A 27998-nucleotide genomic window follows, 5' to 3' on the forward strand; every position below is an offset into this window, starting at 1 on the left:
TGAAGATTTTTATCGAAAGGTTGGCCACAGGACCGCAACTAAAAGAGGGCAGGTGAAACATCTGCTTCCCGGGCGCTGGACCAGCAAAGGCGCCGAGAGTTTATTCTTTTCCGTTAATAAGTACGGTGGAGTTGCGGGGGGGGGGGTGTGCCAAGATATACACAAATATTATAAAGTAATAATGTAGGCATGCCCAAGCGGCAGTAAATTTTCGTTTCTAGTTGCGACCCTAAGGTTGACACAAAAGCAGAGAAACTAAGTACATTTTCGAACAAGAACTCGCGTAATGCTCAGTTTTTTGGATTGAGATTTTTCTCTATTTCCATAAAGTAAGCCGAAAGCTCTCTCAGCAACATCATAGCCACAGGTAAAACAAAATTTTCTGAGGCCCCTTCTACCTAGCTATATACACTTGCCTACCACACACACAATTTACTCCCTCTCCAAAATTTCAAGCAGATCAAATTGTGTAGAGACTTTCCCGGCTCTATAGGCTCCACAGCCGTGGCATCTCAGGACCCGGAAAAAATGATTCTTCTGAACCCCCCCTTCCCCACGTCGCTCAAAAATACCTACTTACCAATTTTCATACTTATACTAGAAAATTGTAAACAAATCTGATTGTCATGGGGGGGTGCATTCGTTAGAGTAAAATGTAAGGGGGCACCAAAATCACTTAGAGCTTTCATATGGGTTAATCCGGTCCTGTTGAGATGTGTACGTTGAGGACTTCTTTGGCCTATATCACACCATTGCCTTCTTTGGCCTATATCACACCATTGCCTTCTTTGGCCTATATCACACCATTGCCTTCTTTGGCCTATATCACACCATTGCCTTCTTCACCCATTTACCTTCACCTGTCGCGAATATGACCAAGAAATAAACTCATTGAAATAGAATTTTTTCATATTTGAATGATTCAGTCGTGATATATTCTTCCAATGACTTTAACACACTTACAACTCAAATAAATCAAGATCAGAAAATGGTTTCTAGCTAATGATTCAACTCTAAATCTTTCAAAGACTAAAGTCATTCATTTCAACTTAATTTGCTCCAAAATCGATTTTAATTTAAAATTTCATAGTCCACACCATGCCTGGTGAACCTCGACTGTTCCTGCGAAAAGATTTAGTTAGTACGAAATGTCAGATACCGTGGGCTTTATATAAGTTGCAATCTAAAATGGAAAACTCATACACTGAAAATAGCTGAAAAACTACGTTTTATTTGTATGTAAATTCCATTACCCCTAAAACAGAAGGTAATAGCAGAATTTTCGGGAGAAACATACTTTGCATGATTTTATTCAATCATCAATTACGGTATCATCATCTGGGGAATCGATTGCAAGACAATTCTACAGCTTATTTGTTATATTCAAAACAGATGTTTCAAAACTATGTGCAATGCTCGCTCTCAAATCCCAGCTTTTAGAAATTTAAAGCTATCCTCATAAGACATAACGCCATCTCTACCGAATCATATACTCTGCATATGTATCGTAATAAATCAATGTAAACACAAAGATAGTCCTTATCATTGAGAAGTCCAAATGGAAATTATTGTATACTCTCATTATTAGAAAAGAAATTTTTCGCAAACAATTTTTACTACTTTGCTCTTAAACTATTTAACGCATTACTTTTGGTAATACAGAATTTATCAAAGTTTGCATCATTTAAAAAAATCACTTTTCGAATTTCTGATAATAATAGACGATATCGATACATATTTTCAAATATAGAAGCGAATTACCTTATTATCAATATGCCTATGGTTGCCTCATAGGCCTATATCAATTTTTTACATTAAATACTACTGCCATGTAACATGTATTACGATATAATTGTTCAAAAAATTATGCAAGATTATTGTTATTTTATTATATCTTTTGTATTAATTTTTATATTTTCGTCTTTCTCTTTAACTGATCGTTCTGTATAGGCTTTGGCCTCTTGGCGACGAACCTTTAAATTTTTTTTTATAATGTGATCCTCACGTATTCCCAAGGGATCATCACGATCCGTCCAGGAAATTTGATAGTGCTAGTAAACATCCATGCCCGAACCCAGACCTGCACGGTGAGAGGCTAGCTCCCTAACCACTCGACTGCCAGGCGGCTAAATTTCGAAAATTAGCCACCGAATATCGAAAACAGTCGAAATTTGACTTTTCGATATTCTTACTAATTTTGGAAAAAACTTAAAATTAGCAATTATTTTCCTATATATATACCGAGGATCATTATATTTTGTCTCTTAACAACTTTAAGTATTTCAATTTAAAGTATTTTTTCATATTATTATAAATTTAAAGTATTTTTTTTCATATTTTCAGAATTTACCATACAGGCCTCAGCAACATCACTGTAGCTGAGAGAGAGAGAGAGCATGGCCGTATTAGCCTCTCACTTACCTTATTAACGCCGTCGAATGTTCTCGTCAACAAATCCATTCATTCGGCCTTGAAAAACAAAAAATCCAATGTGAGAGAGAGTCGCCGTGCGCGCATCTGGTGACGCAACAGTTCGCCTCGCGACCAATCCTAACAAGCGGCAGAATGAAATGCCTCAAACCACCGAGAGGAAAAGAGCAGAAAAGAGAGTCCATATCCGTTGTTCATTCTCTGCCCGACGAGGACCTGCGACAGAACCTCTTGCAGCATCTCCTCCTCCTACTCGACATCACCAACACTTGCTCAGTTTCCGGAGTCAACTTCACCGTCGCTCATTCGTCTTCCTTTAACCACGTGTGAGTGTGTGTCAAAAAACAGAAACTCTCTCTGACACAAGAAGTAGACAACCGGAATTTGTGGCATTTTCCTCCTCCGACACACGATATTGTTTGATAATTATATAATTTTTTTGGACGTTGAAAAATATTTCTCGTGAAGCCAATCAGTCATATTCTGTTTTTCTCGATTGACAAGATGACGACGACGATTGTGTTGTTGACATTGCTATGTCTTCACGTGCGCATTTCGACGGCTGTTGCCCCGGAACTCGGTTCGCAAACTTTCACGGGGCGGTGCAAAAGGACGCTTCCCGGAACTGCGACACCGAAAACTCCCGGTAACAACGGATTTCATATTAAAATATCGGCTGATCCCGAAAAATATCAACCTGGTGAATTATATACAGGTAGGAAAGACGTTTTTTTTTCTGAACTTTATTCGAGTTTGATTAACCCTTTGACCGGCATGCATAGCGAAAATTGTTAAATCCTCATTTGTTTCTTGAGGGCCGGAAAAAACATTTCGAACAGGTGGTTCCGCTACAAAACCACCTGTTCTAAAATTGTTTCCTCAGTCAGGTGGTGGTTTATTTGGAAAAAAATATGTTTTCTGAGGTTTAATAAAGTTATTAGGTTATTAGATGGCAGCACAAAATTATTTCCTTTTTGTTATTGACTTCTATGTGAACAAACTATAGCTACAGGAAGATGGAAAATTTTGATTTTGCTCATTCAGTCTTCAAAAAATGTGATCAATAACCCGGGCAAAACTTATAAAGTTTTCGACTACAATCATCTCTTATTTGCTAAAATCATGAAACCAAGAAAAGTCATTGCTTAATTATTAGCGCTTTTCAAGTTTCCACTCCACTCGGGATATCAGACTTGTTACCAAACTTACATCTCCCCCGTTCTTTCCTACGCCGCTGAAATCTGGGACCCCTACACCTCCGGTAATATAGACAAACTCGAATCAATCCAAAATAAATCCACTCGATTTGCTCACGACTGCTGGTCATCCCGTGTCCGAACTTCAAAACGAACTTCATCTCCTCCGTCTCTCTACTCTTTATTTTTCGATTAACATTGTTATATAAAATTTTCCGTGGTCAATTCAACATAGATATTTCTGGTATCTTAGCCAAACCATCCTACATCTCTAAAAGACTCGACCATTCCCTTAAAATAAAACCTATTTTTGCTTCCACTGACTGCTTTAAATACAGCTTCTTTCCTCATACCATTGGTGAACGGAACAAACTCCCAAGCTCTAGTGTTGAATCCCCCACTCTATCACTAGTCTTTTGTCCAATATCAAACAATATCTTTGCCATTTTCAATCGCATCCTCTTGTATATCTGCCTTCTCAGAAATTCGAAAAAAATATTTTACATTCATAAGGCCGAGTACAGTCGAATCTCATTTCAATGAATACCGTTATAGCGAAAATGTCGTTTTAACTAACACTTCTTCTAATGCCCCAGATAAGTTTACATTGGAACCATACAAAATTCTGGAATTCCTTTATAACGGAATTTCGTTATAACGAAGTGATTTCTCCGGTCTCTTGGAGTTCGTTATAATGGTATCCGACTGTATTTCAGAAAATAAAAGATGAGCCTGAAAGGGTTGGAATGACATATTTTTTTTTTAACGAAGTATGTTTTCTTCCTATTTTCAGCAATTGCAAAGTAAAGGGGGTGAGAAAATGTGCTTCATTGAGAAATTAGATTTACAAAATTTATGAGATACCTAGGTTTGTCAGTGATAAAATGACAAAAATTTTCCTCGACCGGATATATGCGGTCTCGCCGGTCAAAGGGTTCCTTTCGGGCATCACTCTTATTCGGTGACAAACGACCCATTGTTAATTTGCGGTCTTATTTCTTGCATTTCTCCGGTTTTTATATTCAATGAGTATTTTATAGTTGTATATACAGTAAAAGTTCGATGGTTTTATAAAATGAAATCTCGCTATAACGAGTGATTTGAAGTGATTGTCAAATAGCTAATATTAAAAACACAAAAATATTGAATTATAGCGATACGAAAATGAAGAAGCATTTGCTATAACGTCAAAAAAAACAACAAATCTGAAAAAAACATGTAAACATGATGCCTGTTATCAAGGCACATGCTCCTCGTGTAACGTACTCCTGACAATAATGTCTTGGAGGATCAACAGCTGTGACACCGAAAATCAATTTCATGACTAGAGGTGTGTTCACTGGCAAACGTTAGAACGAAACGATCTAAACGTTTCTAACGATCTAACGACGTTTTAATGGAGATAAAGTAGTAATTTTCTACAATTTTATTACCTGACAGAGCAAAATATGTAAATTCACTTGTAAGGAGAATTCCGTTATAACGACAGTTCTGGGGTCGGGCCGTCTTGAGGAACGGTTTTCTGTTTGAGGAATTCGGAATCCTAAAATGCATTCATAAAATTACAGACGGTAAAGAAATCCTTTCACAAGCAAATGCTCAGAACGAATTATAGTGAAATAATGAATAGAAAAATTAAAATTTAGAATTAAAATGATGGAAATGAATAAAATTCAGAACTAAAAGAAATTTATTCTTCAAAATGAGAAAATTAATTTTTTTTTTAAATTAATAAAATAACCAATCCCTCACAACTAACGAGAGAAATTATTTCTAGAAACTAAAGAGGAAATTAATTTTTCAATACTCATGGGAAAAAAATCAATTTCTAAAAACTCATTTAAAAAATAAATTTATGGATGCTTATGAAAGAAATAATTATGGAATGTTCTAGAATAATGAGATAAAAAAAATAGTTCCCCAGAACATTGAAAGAATCACAATTTCTCAAAACTAATGGGAGAATAAATTTCGCTAAACTAATAAAAATATTAGTTTCTCAAAACTTATTGAAAAATTAACTGCTGGCTGCTAATGAGCATAACTATTACAGAATAAATTAAAATTAGGAATTCATGAGCAAATTAACTTAAGAACTAATGAAAGAGATTATTTCAAAACTAAAGAAAAAAAATAATTTCAAACTACAGGGGGAAATAATTTCAGAATAAATGAAAATTTAAAATTTATGAAAGAAATACGTTTAAAACTGATGAAAGAGAATTTAAAAAAACAATGAAAGAAAAAATTTCAGAATAAATGTAAATCTAGAATTAATGAATAAGTTAATTCTTCAGAATGAATAAAATTGAATGAATAAATGAATAAAATTGAATGAATAAATGAATAAAATTGAATGAATAAATGAATAAAATTGAATGAATAAATGAATAAAATTGAATGAATAAATGAATAAAATTGAATGAATAAATGAATAAAATTGAATGAATAAATGAATGAAATATCACCGTAAAAAATTAGCAAAATTAATGAAATTGGCAATTTAACGGGTCGTACAGTCTTCACCAACTGACTCCAGGCTCTCCAAAGAGTATTGATATCACCATATATAATCAGCCCTTCTTAATCGGATATCAACGATTCCAGCACACAATATCCGGTTAAGCGGGGTAACGGATTATGCGGGGAACAATTCAACTGCCATTTTCCACCGTTAGTATAGCTTTTTATATTGAAAACTGATGAAGGATCAATATCAATAAAACTTCTCGAATAAATGAAACAACAAAAATGAAAGTTATTACAAATGATCACAATACCTAAGATTTTTTGCTTTCCGTTAGGAAATTTAGCGCCCTCTATTGGCTCAACAAAAATAAAATAACTAAATGCACGTATTGAACAAAATTTGAGAACTTGAAGGCCAGTACCTAGTACCCTTTTAATTTTAACTTAGTAACATATTTTCCATTAATTGCAAATGTTTCTAAATATAAAAACATTATAATGTATAGTGATTGATGCGTATTAACAGTTGACGCGTGAAGCATAATATTCAGTTAAGTGGGGAAAATTCGTTGAAATTATCATACAAAGCGGGTAAACTTATCGGGGGTAACCGTTTATCCGTTATTCGATTAAGCGGGGATGACTGTACCCATCTCAATTCATGTCAAATAATTATACACTCTCACGGATTATCGTATCCATTCACGATCCTAAATGGATATCTCGGAAAAGGAAAACTGTCCCAAAACTGCGCAGCAGCTGGACATGATTAAGCAACTGCCAATCCCGTCAATTTTGTCTTTACGAGGTGTGGACGGAGCGAGTGAAAAGAAACTGCCATTTTTTTTAAAAATCTATTTATATATAATTCTTCTTGACTCATACCGCTATTATTAATATTTCTGGATGATTCGACTCGTCACAATCACGTCTCAACGGATGGAAAGAAGAAAAGAAGAGGCAGGAAATGTGACGTAATGTGGAGTGAGTCGAACAGAACGCAGTCCAGACGCGACGAGATGTCATTTCAGATGTCATTTCGTCGATAACGCGCGACTAGTTTTAGCTCAAATACGTATGGCATGGCGTTTGAGTGCATTTCTTTCAATGCAAATTCAGGTCCCGACTTGGACTTTATGGAGCCCTGGACAAAAGAGGTATTGATTCTTGGCACCCCCCCCCTCCGCCGACTGTGATCAAAGAGGTTTGGTACGCCATTAAATACGATACATGCTGCTGTAAACACATGTACTATGTAAACATATTAGGCTGGTCCGATTAATCGGGACGGTTAATCGATCAATTGTTGATCGCAGTTAAAAATTTTAAATGAGTTAATTGAATCGATAAAAAAATTAGAGAGAGAGAAAGATTAAAAGTTTTAATAAAAATCCGTAATTTGTGTTTTTGTTTGACGAAACCGATTAGATGTCTTAATCGGTGGTGGTCGAGTGGTTATAGTCACGGATTCGCGATGCGAGGATCCAGGTTCGAACCCCACAGTGGTGGTCGGCTGAAGTTTGTTTTCTGTGGTTCCCAACTTCAAGGCGCAAATGCGAGCCGATCTCCCCGTTAAAAAGTCTCGCCACAGAGAGCAACAGTCCTACAACGATAAATCATTCAATCATAACACTTCACTCATAGTTAGAAAAACTGGTGGCAGATGGCAGCACTACACATAACAAGCATTACAGAGAAACAAAAAACTTCACGTCAGGTTTCACTACACGTACACGCACATTCCCGCATGTACCGATTCGTTGGGGGTTCCGCGGGGGGGGGAGGGGGGGGGTGCATGTGTGGTGTAGCAGTAGTAGGTAGGGCCTCCAAAAAATGGCTCGTGGATCCATGATGCCACCATGTTGTGGCGTTGTATTTGTATAAATTATATTTTAAGAAGTGACATTCTAGATGAGTGACCATATTTGAAAATACTTGATTCAATATTTCGATCAAATTTTTGGATGGGGGAGGGCGGATACAAGTTGATTCAACGAAAATTAGTGATGATTTCAGTTTTAAAGGGTTATTTTTCAGTTATTTTCAGTTTTAGAAGACCAGACCGAAATTTGTTGCCTCCACTGTGGTCACCATTTTTCGTATTCGGGAAACATCAGTTCCCCCCACTTCCTCCTGTACAATTTAAGAACAGTTTCTAAGGTGAAAAATTAATAACATGAAGATCGAAAGTAGTTCCGAAATCAATGGCTAACCGAAAATGATCAATTTTCTAAAAAAACGACAAGATCCTGGTGAAGAAACTCCAGGATCTGACAAAAAATAGTTCAGCATCACTTCAAACATCGAGGCTTAATTTCTTAATCTATTCTAATATTTTTTTAAATCTAGGGAATAAGTGAGTGAGAGTGACTTTGCCGCTGTGGTGGTCGAGTGGTTATAATGCCGGACTCGTGATGCGAGGATCCGGGTTCGAACCCCACAGTGGTGGTCGGCTGAAGTTGGTTTTCTGTGGTTCCCAACTTCAAGGCGCAAATGCGAGCCGATCTCCCCGTTAAAAAGTCTCGCCACAGAGAGCAACAGTCCTACAACGATAAATCATTCAACCATAACACTTCACTCATAGTTAGTAAAACTGGGGGCAGATGACAGCACTACACATAACAAGCATTACACAGAAACAAACTTTACGTCAGGTTGCACTACACGTACACGCACATTCCCGCATGTACCGATTCGTTGGGGGGTTCCACGGGGGGAGGGGGTGCATGTGTGGTCTAGCAGTAGTAGGTAGGGGCTCGGGGATCCATGATGATCTTAAGTCAGCCACCTCGTTGGGCAATTTGCCTGTTGTGGCGTTGTATTTGTATTTGTATTTGAGAGAGAAATGAATAAAATTATATTTTTGTAACATCAATTAATATAAACAAGTTGCCTAATATAAGTTTGTTATAGAGCAATAAATACTATACGCCCTACACATATAGAGGCCACTTTAATTGATTCCCAGCTCTAAAACATATAAAGAAACAAAAAGATATGCACTCTCATTTAAATGGGAAATGTAATGTAAAATTCTTCATTAAATACCTTAAAATAAATGTTTTTCCGCACTCTCATATGAACAAAATCATTGATAATGTGATCAAAATTTGATTTTTTGAGTTATGTCGACTTCAATACCCAATAAAGCTAAAGATGACAGGTTTTCTTGTAAGAGACTCGAGCGAACTGATGATTTTATCGAATTTTTTAAGAATAAGAATTGATCTTTCCCTGAACAGTTTGATATCGGTGATGTTGTCAATGATGATTAAATGCTGTCTCAACATTCAGAGTATCATCTCTTCTAAGTTATTTAAGTACTATTGTTATTACTCTCCTCTAGCGTTATTTAAAATTTGTTTCATTGTATCACCAACCTGAATGAATGATGACAATTGTTGCAGTTCATCTGAAAAAGTGTTTGCAAGATGCATAAAGTTTTGCATTGCAAATATACAGAGTCTTCATAAAGATTTGAGGATTTCATGTTGATCAAACTTGCAGCCTTTCTTGCCATCGTTTCATAACTAATTTCTATAAGATGTAAAATTGAGGAATCGGACAAAAGACTGTGACGCATTGAAACATATTTTTGTCATATTGGAGTTAATATTCCAATAGACAGGTGCATTAACCCTTACATAGAGAGGCAACACTAGTGTAAAGCGGAAGATGCATAACTTACGTTGGGGCCAAGCATATATATGATGTAACTCAGATAAAAAAACTAATGGAAATTTTGACTCACAAATATTTGAAATTAATGGGGAAAAAATAATTCCAGAACTGATTGAAATTAGGACTTGATCGAAGTTATAGTTCTAGAATTGATAAAAATTAGGACTTGATGAAGGAAATACAATTTGAGGACCAATAAAATCTGGGACTTGATGAAAGAAATACAATTCAAGAACCAATGAAATCTAGGACTTGATGAAAGAAATACAATTCAAGGACCAATGAAATCTATATAGGACTTGATAAGAGAAACAGTTCCAGAACTACTGAAATTGAAATTAGGACTTGATAAGAGAAATAGTTTCAGAACTACTGAAATTGAAATTAGGACTTGATGAAAGAAATACTGCGATTCCAGAACAAACGAAAATTAGGACTTGATGACGGAAAAAAATTTTCAGAATAAGTTCAAATTCGGACTTGATGAAAGGAATAATTCCATAATTGTGATCAAAATTAGGACTTGACTGAAGAAACAGTTCTGCAATTGCTTCTTAAATAAAATTAGTTCTCGATTAAAGAAGTAACTTCAGAACTAATCAAAATTAGGACTCGATGAGAGAAATAATTCGAGAACTGATTAAAATTTGAGCTTTTGATGAAAGGAATATTTCCAGAAGTAATGAAAGAATCCATGAAAGAAATAATTAAAAAAAAATTATGAAGAAAATAATTCTCTCTCTGCAATTGATAAAAATTCGGCGTTAAAGAAAGAAATAATTCCAAAACAAGACCGTGATTACACTATAAAAGTTTGATAAAATTATTTTATAAAACTTGAAAAATGCAACCAATAAGGGCATCGGTTGCATTCGAGCTAATGCGACCAATAGGCTCATTGGTTGATTTTTTTTCCAAGTTTGGTTAAAGTTCTTTTATGAAACTTTTATAGTGTAATCCAGGACTAAATGAAAATTCTGAGTCGAAGAAAGAAACCATAACAAAATTGGTGAAAGCCTACACTAATTCTGGGTGCCGTGTTTCATTCGTGACGCTGCAGCCGGGTCCGTTTGAGTCATCTCGAAAGAGCTAAGCTATTACTAAAAACCAGACCCATCCCCACGTCTGCAACATCAGCCTTGCGATAGCTGACACATCGAAAAACACGAGGAATTGTAAAACTTTGACAGAGGACTTTATTCAGTGGTTCTCGAAATTTCGCCACCGCCTGCTTTCTTGCCTTAGTTACCGCCGGCTTCACAGAACAGTCTCGAAAAGAATATCTTCATGACATCGAATAGACCAAAATAAATATGGGCAGCCCACCGCGATGACTTTGACAAATATTTGTAACGCCCCAAAGAGACATGACGCACATTATAAAAAACACTGACTTAATCCGAAATTAAAAGTTTGATAATCCTAGGCCTCCTTGAAACTCTTGGCTAACTTATCCGTCATCTTTGAGCGAAGTATGACGAAAGTATTGCTGCCATATTTTCGAATAGCCACTGGAAACCCAGGCCGACACATCATCCGCCATTAATGTGTAGTGCGACGTCAGTATTATCGCTTCAGTCAATGTGATCTTTATGCCTTTTTTTTTCAACGAGTAGACGTCACATCGAACAAAAAAAACCGGTTTTCTCACTCCAAGATGGTGTACGATGAGTCCGCCAGCCGCTACTGGTCTCCCCAGCATGGTCCAACCCACGCTGGTAAATGACTAATATCTTGGAAGGAACAGCGCCCGGCCCTTGTCTGGTCTGGGATCCTCTACAGTTGCCTTACTCACGGCTGTATGAACTTGCTTTCGATCAGGCTTCAAGTTTAAATAATGTTTAAGCCCCGGACTCACCACACAAGGCTTAACAGTTTGATAATTTGCATATCGTTGGCATGCCCATCAATTCTTACGATTTTTACTTCTTGGTGTCGCAACTTCAAGAAGCGTAGATTAGTTCTCAGGATTATTTTTGCAATAAATTGTTTACATATATGTAAATTTGGAACCATCAAAATACAACACATAAGGTTTTTTATTCAGTAACGGTTTAATTTTTTACTATAAGAACGTATTTTAGCGATTTTTTTAATTAATTTGATTCCGTCACCGATGGCTATTTCGCGGAAAGAGCCATTAGATTTTTCTGTTTCATATTTTTGTTCCAGTCCACACTTCTTTAATATATTCGTAATTAATATCCGGCGGATCTTTTTTTCGGTGAAATTTGAATAATTTAATTAGTTCTTGTCAAAACAAGAGCGATAATGAAGCACAAAAAGCCACGTTTTCCCTGCTTTTTCATCCACTTTATTCAGGTTAATAGTGTGAGAACTACTCGCTGTCTGATATCTCTGAGACGATTTTAATGAGTTTCCCAACAGGGATTTATCTTCGACCGACATAAAATATTTACAATCGAGAGCTTTGAGAGAAGTTTATTTACCATCACTTTATATACTTTATTTATTTTGGAGATTAGTGAAATCGTAACCGGTCATGTCTCTTGTCAGAATCTTTCCTGACACAGGATCACTTCTTTCTTTGTTGAGTTGCTACAGAGTTATAACCGTCGAGAAGAAAGTTCTGTCTTCTTATCTAGAACGGGTTGAATAGGAGCTTGACCTGCATGCTCAGTTCACTTTACAACGTTCTAGCTTTTAAACAGTGAGTCTCATAATATCGAAAGGTTTTCTTCAACAATCCTAAACAGATAAATTCAGATGTGATGAAAAAATTGCGGTAGCCTACGACGAGCCGCAAGTATTTAACGTGGTTACATCTTGTTAACAGAAAGATAGTACTATAGTTCCAATCAGCAGTGTATTCCGTCGATATCACAATGTTGCAAATGTCATGATCGTGCTCTCCACCCTGCTTGTTTATCGTGTGTCAATTTGGAAGGAATTGGCTACTGCTGCTTTACTATACATGCACCACATCCATATTCCTCTATGGGTCTTTTAACGAATGAGTGCATGTTGGAATGTGCTTTCACCTCTGGGGATTGTCATTCTAGCTGCAGTTGAAACGTCAGAAATTTATACAAGAACACAACTAAGCATCCCAATAAGTTCCCGTTTTTAACAGCTTGTATCGTATGTTTGATAAATGGACATGATTTATAAGTTTTTCCCTCAAAACAGAATTGATTTCCTTTGAACCAAACGCTGTTCACAACGGTAATCGCTCTTAATTAAATCGCATACACGCAAAACACGAAAGAAAATACCTTGATCGAGAGTATTTCATAGATATCGAATAGGTAATTAACGGACTATACCCAGCCGGGTAGCCCATACAAAACGAATATGGAAACGGCAGAAAAATGATTAATATTGTGATAAGAGACAATCTCGTCGTTAGTTACGCAGTATAAAACTAAGTTCACTCTTTAAATAATATATGGGAGATTAGCTCCTGCATGTACCGTATAACCGAAATTGATTATCTGAAACTTCCCGGTTGAACCTGGTTAACAAGTAAAAGGTGTTCCCCTGTTTCTCTTTATCTTTATTTAAACGTTTACAAAGTGCATATCGTCTTTTTCAGCATAAGCTCCCGGAGACGGTGAACTTTATTAATGGGTTCCCATTTCCTTCCTCTTACGTCTCCGACTTGAAAATTGGATCCGTGGCGAGTAGATGGCGTAATTATTTTACTATTTTAATCTTTCTCCCGGAATCGAAATAATAAACGATGCGTTAAATATATATATATATATAGTGTTTTTATTCGGAAAGTATTTCCAAATTGGATGTGTACTAATGATAACGGCATTAATTACTCACTTTTATTTTACGCGGGGGCACCATTGTTTTGGTTTCCTTCTTTTATTCGAGTGAAATGGTGTTTACTTTTTTTGTTGGATGGTCGTACGATGTAGTAATTGAGTTTATCCAATCGTAATTGATCGTATCGTCGACGTGATTCGATTTCGGTACGTTCGAGCCATCGAATTATTTCATTCACGAGGTCGAGTGATCAGAGTCTTCTTCGAATGAAAATGTTATTTAAAATGTTCTAATCGAAGTTTCATCATATTACTGGATATCATTTCACGTCCATGGGAAAATTGTATCTTTCAGCATTTGAAAGCACAGGTATGCTCGCTCACAGGCGCATTTGAATGAATATTACGCTCACTTACTCGTTCATTCGTTCATCTGCTCATTTCCTGTGTTTGTCACCGACTTAATCATACACACTCTCATTACCTGCACTGCTCACTTGGTAACTCACTTGCTCACTCACCGAAATGTTTGTCGGTGAATTCCCGTACACTGCTTCAATGTACAAACTGGCACTTGTGCAAGCATGCTAGTGCCGTTTGGTTTCGAAACGGGGAATTATGCATGCTTGCACATAAAGTTAGAACATACATGCTTGTCGAGCCTGCAGTTACGTGTGTAGCCACTTTGGAGGATTTTTTTTCCATGATCCTAGGACCATGCCCCCTGCCATCCAGAAGCAGGCGTCACTAGGCTGTGATCTTTGGTGGGGGTCCCAATAAAGATTTTATAAGGGCCCTAGTATGAAGCAACAAAACAGCGGTGAGAATCGTCCTGGGGGGCTGAAGCTAGTTAGAGATGGGACAGGACTGCTATAGTGTTTTATGCTCAATGAGGGCTCGTCTATAACTCCTCCTCCTTTCGTTTGACAGATTAGATGAAGTTCACCCTATATAGTGCTTAATTAATTTTCTTTCGAGAGAAAATATGAATCGGAGTGCTTGAAGAGGCACGTTACTGCTCTAAGTATGGAGAGTTGGGAAATAAACAAAATTGAATTGAAATTTTCTGGAATCATCTAGGCCTTGATAAGTCCGGATTTGTTAGGTTCTACTAACCCAAAGGCACGAATTTTTCCTCATTTCTAGTCTAATGAAAAGAAAACTTATTTTTTTTTGCCTATTCATTCCTTCGATTAGTTGCCCTGCGCTATAACCCGATTGCCCTCCCCCTCCATCCCTGTAAATACGCTCGTGTATCTCTAAGTTACTCCTTTGGCCACTCACATGCTTTCATACTTTTTTAGTCCCATGCTCGCGGGCTCTCTAGGTCTCTCACTCACCTAGTCCCATCACTCTCTGCAGAGGCGAATTTGTAGTTTTACAACCTGTTGGCTGTACAATTTTTGCGCGCCCTTCTCCCATTATACTAATTTTCTTGACCAATCATTCCTCAAATTTGCCACCCTGCTGCTAAGGCTGTACGAATATACACCACTGCCCCCTCCACTCAGTAATTTTGTGGAAGTGGTCTAATTATAGGTAAAGAAAAAATTTGGGTTCTCACTTGTCCAGTGCCTGGAGCACCCTTCGCACTGCCCTAGTTTCCCCCCTTGGGAACCATGGAATAGTAATTTTGTTGTTAAAAAAGTTCAACTCCATTAAAAAAATTAGATTACTTTAAAAATTCAATCCTGAAAGGAAGGGAAATACGATGGCTCATCAAAAAGAACTGTAATGTGGAAAAACTATCTGGCATAATTATCTATCCGTACTTAGAATAAGACAATCATTCATATTTTTTATGGGCGCATTGCATTATATTTTATCATGCATATAATATAGTCTTCAGTTTTTATGATTGCATTTTTAATTGGGTTGTTGTATTTTGGAAATATATGGCATCCATATTTGTTATTAGCATCCTTTCTCAGCCACCTCGTTGGGCATTTCGCCTGTTGTGGTCTTGTATTTGTATTTGTATTATTCTACTGTGAAATTTCAAGATATTCAAAAACAATTGTTTGAGTATCTTTATGATGTTGCCAGAAATCATGTGATGGAGCCACGCCATTCGTCCAAGGTACCGCCCCTATAAAGGGAGAGCGGGCTCATGGTTCTCAATATTTGGATGAAAAACTGGTTTTCCCTCTCTAAGTCACACGTCTAATCGTTGAAATAAAAACCAGATAAAGAATAATGATTGGCTGTAACAATGATAGTGGCATCATATTTTGCTCAAGTATCGAGGATGAGTCATCCCGGTGTTTCCAGATGTCTTAGGTAAGCTGAAAAATCTTTGTATTGTCATCACCTGGGGCAGTTGTTGAGGGAGGTTCAATGCCTCTACTCAGCGCATCACGCTATTGTGCTGTTAAGACGCGTCTACATAGGCTTATTAGCTTTGACTTTGGTTTTTGCTGTGCTTTTGCTTTAATCTTCTCTACTTTTAGAGAAGACCACCTTCACTATACAAAATAAAACGGACGCAGCTGCTTTGATGAATCCATCGTCGGAGGGTTCTCTGAAGTTTGGCGTTCGTCTAGTGCGAGTTGCGTCGATTGCAATGGTCGTGACAGCCGTACACGTATATAAAAAATCTCACACACCACTTAAGAACAACACATATAGTGTGAGCATGTGGACTCGCCTCTGAGGTGTATTTTTAGCGTGCTTTCCCTCATTCGAAAAGGACCCGGGTTCGATTCGCGAAAGGGACAACAAATTTTTATTTTCCAGAAAAACACCTCTTCTTGGCAAAAAACTAAATTCATTAAGTAGACGACACGGGAATAGGTTTCGGAGATCATAATGCAAATGCTTATATACTCTGTAGAATAAAAATGTAAGACCAAGACGGTATGATTGCAACGTATACGCGCCTATAAACCAGAAGGAAACGCAATCGAGCATCGAACGAAATGGAATCCATCCAAAGGCGGAAGCTCTACTTCTAGCTCTCTCTCTCTCTCTCTCTCTCTCTTTTTTGTCTTTTCCTGGAAACGCTGCGTCGACAAGTAGGCAATAACCAGCATGAAAGCCAGTATTTTCGGCTGATTACGGATTGCTAAACTGCTGAACAGCGGTTAAAGCAAGGCCAGTGGGAGATACGAGGAAGGGGGAAGACACACCGGATAACGAGTACCTATATATCGGAGGGAAGACGAAGGCTGTTTTCCTGCTCAGTCGTCTAGAAGAGAATTGACTCAGGAAATTAGCTAGTCAACAACTCAATGATAATCTGATTTTTGTCGATACCCATAGTAAAGCTTCGGCCAGGATAAGGCAGAGAGCAGCACGTGGCGGAAAACAGCAGCAATTAACAGACGGTTAAGGGAATTCCAAAACTGACGTTAATCAAAAGCCACCAGATGGGAGTCATTGATTAAATCCTCTATTATTATCTTTGGCGGTGAGCGTGACGAGGATCGGTCAGAAATCGATTACTGCCGAGAACTGACGTCCATCGACAAGAAAAACAACGGAAAAGCCACGTGGTATTGGCATCGAATCGGATAATGAAAGTGATTGGATCTCGTGAACGGGCTCAGACCTTCTCTTGCCGAGAGATTTTTCGAGCCTGATTTAATGAGTATCCAACAACTTTGGATAACGGTGGGGATCTTATATTCGCTACGGTTGAGATTTCTACAAGCTTAAAAGTTTCTAAACGCGTCAAACATAACGTCTTTCCACTGGCGTTGCCAAACTAAAGCTGTTATTAAAATATCCACTCACGTCATTGCCCGACGGTCTTTAGGGAGTGTAAACCAGTAAATTTGAGGGGAAAATCGAGCTTAACGACTTACAACGTGGAGGAGTTATTTGATTTTACCAGTGTTGAATATCTATTACCTACTGTTTCACTACTACGTCACCTTCATGCATCTCGTGAAAATTCTTCTGTGGAATCTATAAAGAATTACGGGCATCCCAGAAAGTTTTACGCGTGTATTGTGTGTGGCTCTATCACATTTATACTGTCAGAATCATGCGTGTATCGTGTTAAAGAAGTGCTGCTATTTTTAATCGTATTAGAAGGGAAACTGGCAAGTGTCTGTTTACTTAAGTATCGTGTTGAAAGTCCACTGCTACAACTTAACCGTATGTTGTGCCATCGGGCACGATCATATGGCCGACGAATATTAAACTATTAAATTACACTACGCAATGAACGACAGATAATTGTATTAAGAAACAAACTAACTTTTTTAGTATTAAACTTATAATAAAACAGAACAATGTGCACTATACGCCTCAATAACTAACACTCACTGCGTAGTGTATAATTCCGTATCATGTCATGTTTTCAGCAGAAGTGGATGCAAGACATTCGAACGAGGGAGGGAGGGACAGTATGCCTTCCCCGTCGAAACACATTCTTTAACGGGAAAAAAAGTACTGTCTTCCCCCCCCCCTCCCGACCCTTTCTGCTCCGCCTATGGTTTCCAATGATTCAAGTTCTTAGATAGCGCGTTGAGATCACTTTTGAGTCAAGAATGGGTTGTTAAAATACGAAAGGCATCACGAGAAAAAGCGTTCGTTTCGAAGAACTATGAATAATTTTATGTTTACGTACCAATTTTACGTACCGTATCAAATGCAAGAAACTTAGTGTACAGAGCATCGTTATTCTTCGCACGACAGCTTTTGTTTCCATCAATTTCAGAAAGACTGGTCTATTCCTTTTTAGTACTATATAAACTTGAAGTAGTATAGTATACCTAAATGCATACATGCTGGTCACGTGTTCACAAGTAGGTACGCATCGCGAACACGAAACACTCTCATTAAAAGCATTTTCCCGATTGGGAAGTGTTTTCATACCTTGAGATGAAAACAATTTTGAATATTGATGAAGCTTTTTTTTTCTCTTCAGTTTCGTTGTATTGCTGTTGGAGAAAACTAGGGGACGGTTTTTACATATATGAGGGTTATATCGTTCTGGAAACTTTTCTCTCTCACTCCAGTGTAGAAACGCGAGTATTATTTCAACAGCCGTTGCATACAGCTAGTTTTCTTGCAACACTTCTCTCATTTTATATAAGAAAACAACTTATACAAGATAAAGCTTTTAAACGTGAAAACGTCTTTAAAATCGATGCCGAGTACAAGAGACAATCACGTTCTTCTATCACGACAGAATCTGCGATTGTTCGCATATACTGTATTGGTTTCTATTTGTTTTTCCACTACAAACCCAAAGCCGCCCTTAGGGCGCGTTTATAATTATTGGTGACTTATAAATGCGCATTATACAATTTATAATTTACCAAGAGAGCAACAGTCCTACATCGGTAAATCATTCAACCATAACACTTCACTCATAGTTAGAAAAACTGGTGGCAGATGACAGCACTACACATAACAAGCATTACACAGAAACAAACTTTACGTCAGGTTGCACTACACGTACACGCACATTCCCGCATGTACCGATTCGTTGGGGGGTTCCGCGGGGGAAGGGGGGGTGCATGTGTGGTGTAGCAGTAGTAGGTAGGGCCTCCAAAAATGGCTCGGGGATCCATGATGTTCTTAAGTCAGCCACCTCGTTGGGCAATTTGCCTGTTTTGGCGTCGTATTTGTATTTGTATTTGTATATATAGAGAGAGATAGAAATCTCTCTCTCTCTAAATCGTCCCACCCGGGGGCCATTTCCTGAAGTTAAGAGAGGCGACTAATGACTCTACTTCAGCGCCTCACGCCACAGTGCGTGAAATTAGGAAGGCAGGGTCATGTCTCCAGTGGTGTAGATGGTAGCATGCTTGCCCGGTATGCAAGAGGGCCTGGGTTCGAGTCCCGGCGGAGGCGTGATTACTTTTATTTCCGAGTTCACCTCAGCATAATATCCGGAAAATAACTGTTTCCTTGAAAACGTATATGTTTGACAAATATGTGACATGAATATATCCATGTGACTATAATACTAATTATGATATTTATAAATATTATGATAATTATGACTAATTCATAAAAACAATCTTATTTCTTTATTTCAAAAAATCAAGTGAGCGCCATTGAAAATAAGAGAGAAAAGAAATTTTATAAAAAAAGTTGGGACGTCCAAAATCACGGAAATTATCCCGTAAAATACAGGTCACATCGTCACAGATTTACACACAAGTTTCTGGCCCGCGAGCGACAAAAATGCAACATATCTGGTCCGCAGACTAAGAAGTTTGTGCAAAACTGCACTAGGCAGGTTTGATTCTTGATTTTTCGGTTAATTACACAGGGTATGAAACTCAATTTTTATTTATCAAAATCAGGAGAATGGGCTCAAAAATGACACATGCCCCACCCCCGAGTGACTAAATGTGTTTTTGTTGGTGGTTGTGAACCAAAATGAATGAATGAACTGAATTATTGTTGACCAAAGGGACCCAGAGTCCCGAATCAAACATGGGATGGCCCATAACCGAGCCTTTCGCCTCTATGGAAGATTTTATTGGAGGCTTTTTTCACTAATTCTTGAATCATTTCTTTAAAGAGAATTTTTTTAGGGGTGCTGAAATAAATTTTTTATTTAATGTTTTCTTATTTCATCCCTCAATTTTAAATTTTCATTATTTTTCCGATTATTTCTTTCATTAGGTTCCAATTTTCATTAGTTTCGGAATTTTTTTCTTTTCTTAGGTTTCAGTTTTCATTAGTTTCGGAATTATTTCTTCCAATTTGTTTCAATGTTCATTAATATCGAAATTATTTCTTTCATTAAGTTCCGATTTTCATGCATTTTTTGGATTATTTTTTTCTTGCAATAAATTCAAACTATTATTAGTTGCGGAGTTATTTCCTTTACTAATTTAAAAATTCCTTCAGCTCTGAATTTTCAACAATTTAAAATTTTCGTTAACTTACGGTTAATTGTGTGATTTATATAGGTATTTTTTCAGCATTCCTGTTATATTCTCCAATAACGTGATGCATTTTTTTGGATGCAAATGTCTCTTCAATTGTCTCAGCGACATTGAGTAGGAATATCACCTAACTTGATGCCTTGTATTTCGGCAGCTATATATCTTGTCTCCTTAAAGCCCTCTTATTTCGACAATGCCGAGCCCAGACAGGTATGGAGCAGACTTTTTTGGCGAACATGTTTTCCATTTCCCCCAACCTGCGAAATCCCCTGCCAGTGGGTGGAGTCAGATTTTGTTCAATATTTGATAACAGAAGAAGATAGATGGTTCTTCCCTTCCATTCGAGGTCGTGCACGAATACAGTATAAATAATAGAAAGCGAGAGAAATAGGGAGAGATAGGAGAAAGGTCCGTTTCTCATACCGACACCATCTACTTTTCGCAACGGGAGCAAATATCTAGGCAAGTTTTTAAAACCTTCTACATACGATCATCTTTCAAGCCCAGGAGATGATAAATCTTCTGTGGGAAGAGATTATATGCGCGGAGTTTGATTATTGTGGGTGAAGAGGAATCCACTTTTTTATCAACAGTATAGAATGTGCGGTCCGTTGACCGAACTGTGAACTGTTCAAAACTGCACTCTTCTTACACTTCTGTTTTGAAAAAAAGGGCGTAAAGAGAGCACAATATCCCAAAGCCAGAGTAGCGGATGGATGGCCAGACCAGCAGCTGCTGCTGGTACCATGAGATAAAAGACATTTCGTCGCTTTCTGGTATTCGTTTATACAGGCTGGGCAAAAACTCCGTAGAAACTTTAAAAATCCATGAGAACCGGAAAAATAGCCGAAATAAAAAACGGTTTGCAGGGTTAGCATCGCTAGGTCACGGGAATTTTTTTAAGAGAGGAAAAAAAATAAATAAAAAAACAGCTGATAGGTGGCACGGACGTACACAAGTCAAAGGAAAGATGCCTCCAAATCGTTTATTACAGCAGTATGTGTTCCATATATCTGTCCACACAACCTTACTTACTTACTAACCGAAACGGCGACCCAGTCCATATTCCGAAGAATTTCTAACCGATAGGTCCCCGCCGGGGTAAAAAGAGTATGACAGGGTCAGGAAGAGTCAAGATGATGACCACAACCACACCACAGGGGATGACCACAACCAGAAGGGATAACACATTGGAGGCGAGTCACAAATCCAGCAACGGCTGAGTCAGCAGGTCCACATACACGATTTACAACGGTGAACTGCTTATGGATTAGGAGCGCAAGTTCTTATCATCGTCTCATTTGCACATTTCCACCGAAGTCGCTCGTACCAGCTCCACCTATCGGCTGTTTTTGAGGTTTTTCCTGCCAAAAAAATTCCCGTGACCTAGCGATGCTAACCCTGCAAACCGTTTTTTATTTCGATTATTTTTTTCTATTTTTCTTCATTTTTAAAGTTTCTACAAAATTTTCTCCCACCCTGTGTTAAATCACTGGAACTCTACACCAGCTGAAATAAAGCTGAAATAAATAATAATTCTGCCACGGAGCTTGTCCCTCAACAACGGAATCAGTCAGAAATCGCTTGGTGCAATTATGCGGACTGCAGGGCGGTTGTGACAAGATTTAATAAGACATTTACATATTATATGTTACAGTTTCGAAATTTTTTTTGATCACACACATCGGTAGAAATATCAGTTGTGCAGGGTTTACTGAGGCATCTCCCAGAGAACAACCTTCTCTACCTGCTTTGGGAATTCGGATTGAATGATGTGGGCATTGCATATCATTGAAAAATACTAAATTACTTTTTGCTGTACCTATATTTCTTGATGCTTTATGATTTCACTCCAAGTTCTCATAAAAAGCACCAATTTCTGTGTTCGTACCAACGAAATTCTCTTGCTGATTTGTGTCCCCCTGTGAACAAAATCTGGGCAGTGCCGCCGAAATGGTTAAGACAAACCACTGGTCTCGGTATTATTTCCCGCATTGGCCCCACGTCTAGTAAGGTCAGCCCTGCCCGAAGAATTGGCGTAATTCCTAACTCTTCATTTGGCGTAACAGAAATCATTAAGCCCTCTATAAAACGCCATATGTTTTTGGATTAAATAAGCTTTCTTTCGATTTTCATCAGTTGCAAAGTAAACGATACAGGGAAAAACGTTTCATTGATAAATAAACTTTACAAAATATTTGGGCTTGTCAAGACTAAAATAAGATTGTTTTGAGGAGGCGAGATATCTCGTTAAGGACGCTTAAAGGATTAAATGTGAAATCAGAGTTTTTAAAAGAATTGAAAGATTTTTTTTTTTCGCCTCGGTTTGCATTTCTTTATCCATAATCAATGATACTCGATAGTGCAATTAATTATCAGTTTCTCGATAACTAGGACATGGATATATTTTGGTTGATCCCAAAAGTATCCGAAATTCAACTCACATGACAAACAGTGAGAGAGATAGGAGAAGGGTCCGTTTTTCTCATGCCGACATTATCTACTTTTCGCAACGGGGGCAAATGTCTAGACCAAGTTTTTAAAAAAACCTTCTACATACGATCATCTTTCAAGCCCAGGAGATGATAAATCTTCCGTTGGAGGAGCTTATGCGCGCGAGGAGTTTGATTATTTGCGGGTGGAGAGGAATCCGCTTTTTTATTAACAGTATAGAATGTACGGTCCGTTGACTGCGATTGACCACCGAACTGTGAATTGTTCAAAACCTCATCCTTCTTACACTCCTGTGTTGAAAAAAAAAAAAAAAAGGTAAAATAGCATTAAAGAGTCCCAAAGCCAGTGGAGTAGGATGGACTCCTTCAGCTGCTGCTGCTGCTACCACGAGATAAGAGAAATTTCCGTTGCTTTTCTGGTAATCGTTTATATTACGCCGCTGTGAAAAGGGTTCACCAGGGAAGCAAAGGTTTCTCACAACAACACCCACGTTGATATGCGGCGCATCATCGAAAACTTTTCGGAGGTAAAATATACGCCAGCATATGTTTTTCCTTTTTCTTTTTCTCCTCTCCGGAAAATTCTCCGGCGTGGATATTACAACTGCCGCCTACTGAAGGAGAAAGCACGTGACTCGCTTGCAGAAGAAAGGATTCTTTCTCCTGATGTGGACAACGGCACTTGAATGGTTTCCCGGAATCTCCGCGAAGCTTTATTGAGTCGCTGACCTACGATGGAGTATCGGTAATTGCTGCGTGTTATTAACGGATAAATGTCTATTTATAAAGAAGTAGCATGTATATATGGACAAAAACAAATTCGACACATGAGTTGAGATACAATTAGTAAATTCTGAGAAAAATTTCTTTGTATCCGTCCGATTCATCTAAAAATTCATTCAAACCATCTTCCGAAAAAAATTCTTTTTCGATTCAAACACGTTTGGGTAAAACTTATTCATATATTCATCTAAAAATTCATCCAGAAATTAATTTTCAGTTCCGATTCGAACACATTTTTAGATAAAAATTTATCAAAAAAAATTGATCCTTTGTTTTAACATTCGTCCAAAAGTTCATTTTCAATTTCGATTCACACACTTTTTTTGGATTGAAACTCATCTAAAAATTAATCCGAACATTCATCCAAGCTGTCATCCATAACTTCATTTCAATTTCAATTCGAACACAATTTTGGATGAAAATCCATTCAAATATTTATCAAAAAATTGATGCAGGCATTTTTTCAAAAATTCATGCGGATATTTCTCTAAAAACTCATTCGGACATCCATAAAAAGATTCATCGGAACATTCATCCAAGCTGTTATCCAAAAATGAATCCAAAAACTCACCCGAATAGTCATCATCCAAACTCGTTCAAGAGTCAATTTTTAATTTCAATTTCGAATCAAACATGTTTTGGATAAAAGTTCATCCAAACATTCATCCAAATATCTACCAAAACATTTCTCCAATGTTACGAACCAAGTTCAGAATACATTTCAACTTTTCAGTCTGAATTCCGCATGTAAACTAAAACAAAGGTCATGAGAAAAGCATGACTAGAAAAGCCATTTCTCCATGAAATGGATTTCGTAACAAGACCCACTATCGTCCCTAAGATACAGTCTGATGCACTAACAGGTGATACAGTCCTTCCCGTCCATTCGACAAAAACCACCTGAGATTTTACGGATATCAGCAGCGATGATGGCGATTTTTGTCACAAGAATCATATCGGAGGAAACGGACGCAGTTCCGTAGATCATTGCCTCCGAGCACAGATGCCATCGTTAAAAATTTCTCCATAGAGGGCAACAGCCTTTACAACTGCACAAATATAAATGATTACTCTCATAATTTACAATTTGAAACATAGATGGCGGTACTAGCTTCGTGCACGACGCTAGATATGCACTTTCAGCACGATTCACACCTGAAATAGGGTAAAACTTCCCAAAATGACGACAGACTGTGCTCGGTTTAAAAAGAATATAGTGGCATTTCCGTTCATGTTTTCTCATGTGAACATTGCTCATTTTTCTTCAACTGAAGTCTTTCCATGGAACTTCGAGATACCTTGTGTATAATAACCCACCATATGACGTGATTCGACGACGAGTTTCATATAACAAAGGAATTGTTTACTCGTCCTGCCCTAAACTGGGAAATACGATCCGATCCCGTAAAAGTTTTCCCGAAGAAATCTCATGTTACATTAATCTATTTTTTTATGACTGAAGGGCAAAAAAAAAATAATTAAATAATAAAAAAAAGAAGAATCCATATACATTTCTCTTCCAAGAAAAACTAGAAGTTAGTAATTCTAAGAAAATACTTATACGGCCCGTTAAAAATGGGAATAACTGAAATATTTTCAGTAATTGGGAGAGACACGGACTCTTAAGGGAAAGTAAAAATTGGATTTTTCTGGAAATTGTGAGGTAACATAATTCAGCTGCGCGCTCCTAATGTCGGCGGCATCTATTTCAGCACTTTCTTTCCGGTATAGGTCTTATTTTATATTTTCCTTCTCCAATATCGGGATTTCTGATTGAAAACAGGACACGTGTGTGCACGTACTGGTTTTCTGTTACTAATCGTATGATTGAGGGTGATTTCCTCTCCCGGAGGACATACTTCATTCAGCACAACAGGAATTATACAGTACTTGGATGAGACGTGTTATTTCAGAAATGGTGATCAGTTCGTAGTTTCTTCGGCGAATATTGTATTCTCGCTACACACGCGCGCGACGCACGCACGCACCCACACGCACAAGCACACGTCTTCCACCATGAAGGCTGCTTCACGTCCGCGGGTTCGATCTCGGAGAAATAACAGCAAGTTATTTCTCTACTTAACCTGAGATGACCACCGATACAGGCACTTTTATATACGACCCAACTCGATCGGTAGCAAATTGCTGTGTGTGATAAAGTACGAGTATATATAAGTATGATTCGACATATTAATAGGCCTACATGACTCTATGTGGGGTTTCCATCAGAAATGCCTAGAATCCCCTAATTAAGGATTCTCAATTACGTATAAACCAGGATTTAGATGGGATACCAGCAGCAGTTCTTTTTGTACCGAACATCAGGCGACCACCGATAGATGGCACCTTTATATTCGGCTCAACTCGATCGGTATCAAATTGCTGTATGGTGATTTGACTGGAGTTGGTGTGCGGTAAAGTAGAATAACATGAAACATAACAAGTCTTAATGCGGCCTTTATCTCATCAATCGTCCGTCGTAGAGGTATGATTCCAATTTTAAAAAAAATTCTCAAAAGTCGTTTAAAAATAACCCTGTACCAGTTTTGAGAGTGGAAATACAGTGTGTTACAAAATAAAAAAAATCTAAATCTTCATACGGTCCCCTTTGTCCTCCACCTTCCAATTAGAAAAAGTTGCTGTTCTGTATCTACTGAGACCAACGGGAAAAAAAAAATCCATGTTCCTAAGTGCAATATTCGCTGAGATATTCGAATTCAAAAATCGGAGAAAAGTTATGGAAAAAACAAAAAAACACCTAACGGAACAACACTCCTTTCCCTCATTTATGCTGTCCCCACCCAATTTTTCTCTAATTTTTGATTTCGAATATCTCAGCGAATATTGCACTTAAAAACATGGAATTTTTTTTTTGGCCTCAGGAGAGATAGGGAAAAATCTTGCTAATTGAAAGTTATCGGACATTCGAACCTTTTAAAATTTAGATTTTTTTTTTATTTTTGTTACACACTGTATTTCCACTCTCAAAATTGGTACAGGGTAATTTTCGTATAACCACTCTCAAACTTAGTACAACCTCTACGACGATTGGTTGATGAGATAAATTTAAGCATTAGCACTTACGGGACACCCTATATAAAGTAAAGTTCCTTATTTATCTAAAAAGAGTTGATTCCTTCTTAGTGTGTTATTTAAATAGTTTCCGTAATTTTACGTGTTCAGAGATTCATAAAATCGAACCAAATTGAGAAAATTAGAAGTAAAATTCAAAGGAAAAACCTTCTGCCTTCACTCCAAGCAAGACTTTATCAATTTACAAATGGCAGTTTGTGGCATAGTGACCCTCGGCACAGTTCCACCACACAGTTTGTAGTGGAACTGGGCCACTCAAGTTATTTGTAAATGTGTTACTTGGTTCATTTTTACAAAATTAGGTTTGGAGTCGCGGGCCACATCAGATAACTTGGAGTGCCATGGGTTCAGCACGTATAGTATGCAGTGTCTTATACACGCTTGTCGTAATACTTTCGGGTCGAAAGAAATGATCAAGGAAAGAACTTATGAATATTGTATACTTCAGATATCACTGTGCGATTTCATAAGTTAGCGTCCTCTCTCGCAAGATATGCATGATGAAAATCATCCGAATGATGTTCCATCTCTGGCGGAAGGAATGCTGCCATGTGAATCAATCCTCTTACTTCATCACAAGGAGAAAAGGGAGTATCGGGAACCAAAGAAGAGAGATAATCATGGCAGAGTAGAAAAGAATATTACGTAACACACACGCAAATGCAATCCTCGCTCTCACCCAATTTTCCTCTGCAACATTCGTATTAGAGATCTCCCGTTTTAATCTCGGGCGGAACGAAACTTTCCACCAAAATCTCGAACTTTTGTAAGAATTTGATTAAAAGGAATTTTAGGGGGGGGGGGGAAAGGGGGGGGGAACGAGTTCAATCACAGGCTTATTTACATAAATACCGTGGCATATAAATCACACGTAATGAGTGTTCGCGGTTTCTGAATTTTCTAGATTTTCACAACAGGGATTGATTGAACAAAGAACGGACTCGTGTACAGTTTCGATATGAAGTCATTAATTATGTTACTGAACGAATTTTATTCTGTGTCTTCCGTTGATACTCGGCAAGATATATTTTCTAGTATAGTTCGCTGTCGAATTTTATTTTTCTACTAGTGACATTAATATTCAGAAGAACGAACTTTTCAATGAAAAGTTTCATTTATGGCAACAATAATCGGGTTTGGCGCACCATATCAGGGAAAGATCAATAGGAATCTGGTTTTATGAGCATCTTATCGGGGAGAACTCAACAAGAATCAGGTGTCAAACGTGATGGACACATATTGGGGAAAATCTGATAGGAATCGTTTTAGATGCGTATCTGTGAGAATCCAGTAAGAATC

At 37.7% G+C, this 27998-nt stretch overlaps 1 protein-coding gene across 6 annotated transcripts in view; it reads left to right on the forward strand.

Annotated features, from left to right (window-relative positions):
- Positions 1-2626: 2626 nt before the first annotated feature.
- The window catches only part of LOC149071797 (spondin-1-like), a 130903-nt gene continuing 105531 nt past the window's right edge, over positions 2627-27998 (forward strand). For 3 of the 6 annotated variants that reach the window (XM_089247959.1, XM_089247961.1, XM_089247962.1), the window contains exon 1: positions 2627-3145. In XM_089247959.1, the coding sequence (XP_089104085.1) occupies positions 2935-3145 (211 nt within the window). In that variant the 5' untranslated portion in view covers positions 2627-2934. The remainder of the gene's footprint in view (positions 3146-27998) is intronic. The other 3 variants (XM_089247963.1, XM_089247960.1, XM_089247964.1) reach the window with 1 other exon arrangement.

Source organism: Pholcus phalangioides, unplaced genomic scaffold (genome assembly GCF_987345545.1).
Source record: "Pholcus phalangioides strain wild (caught in Gottingen) unplaced genomic scaffold, Ppha-v1.0 ptg000018l_1, whole genome shotgun sequence".
Classification (NCBI taxonomy): domain Eukaryota; kingdom Metazoa; phylum Arthropoda; class Arachnida; order Araneae; family Pholcidae; genus Pholcus; species Pholcus phalangioides.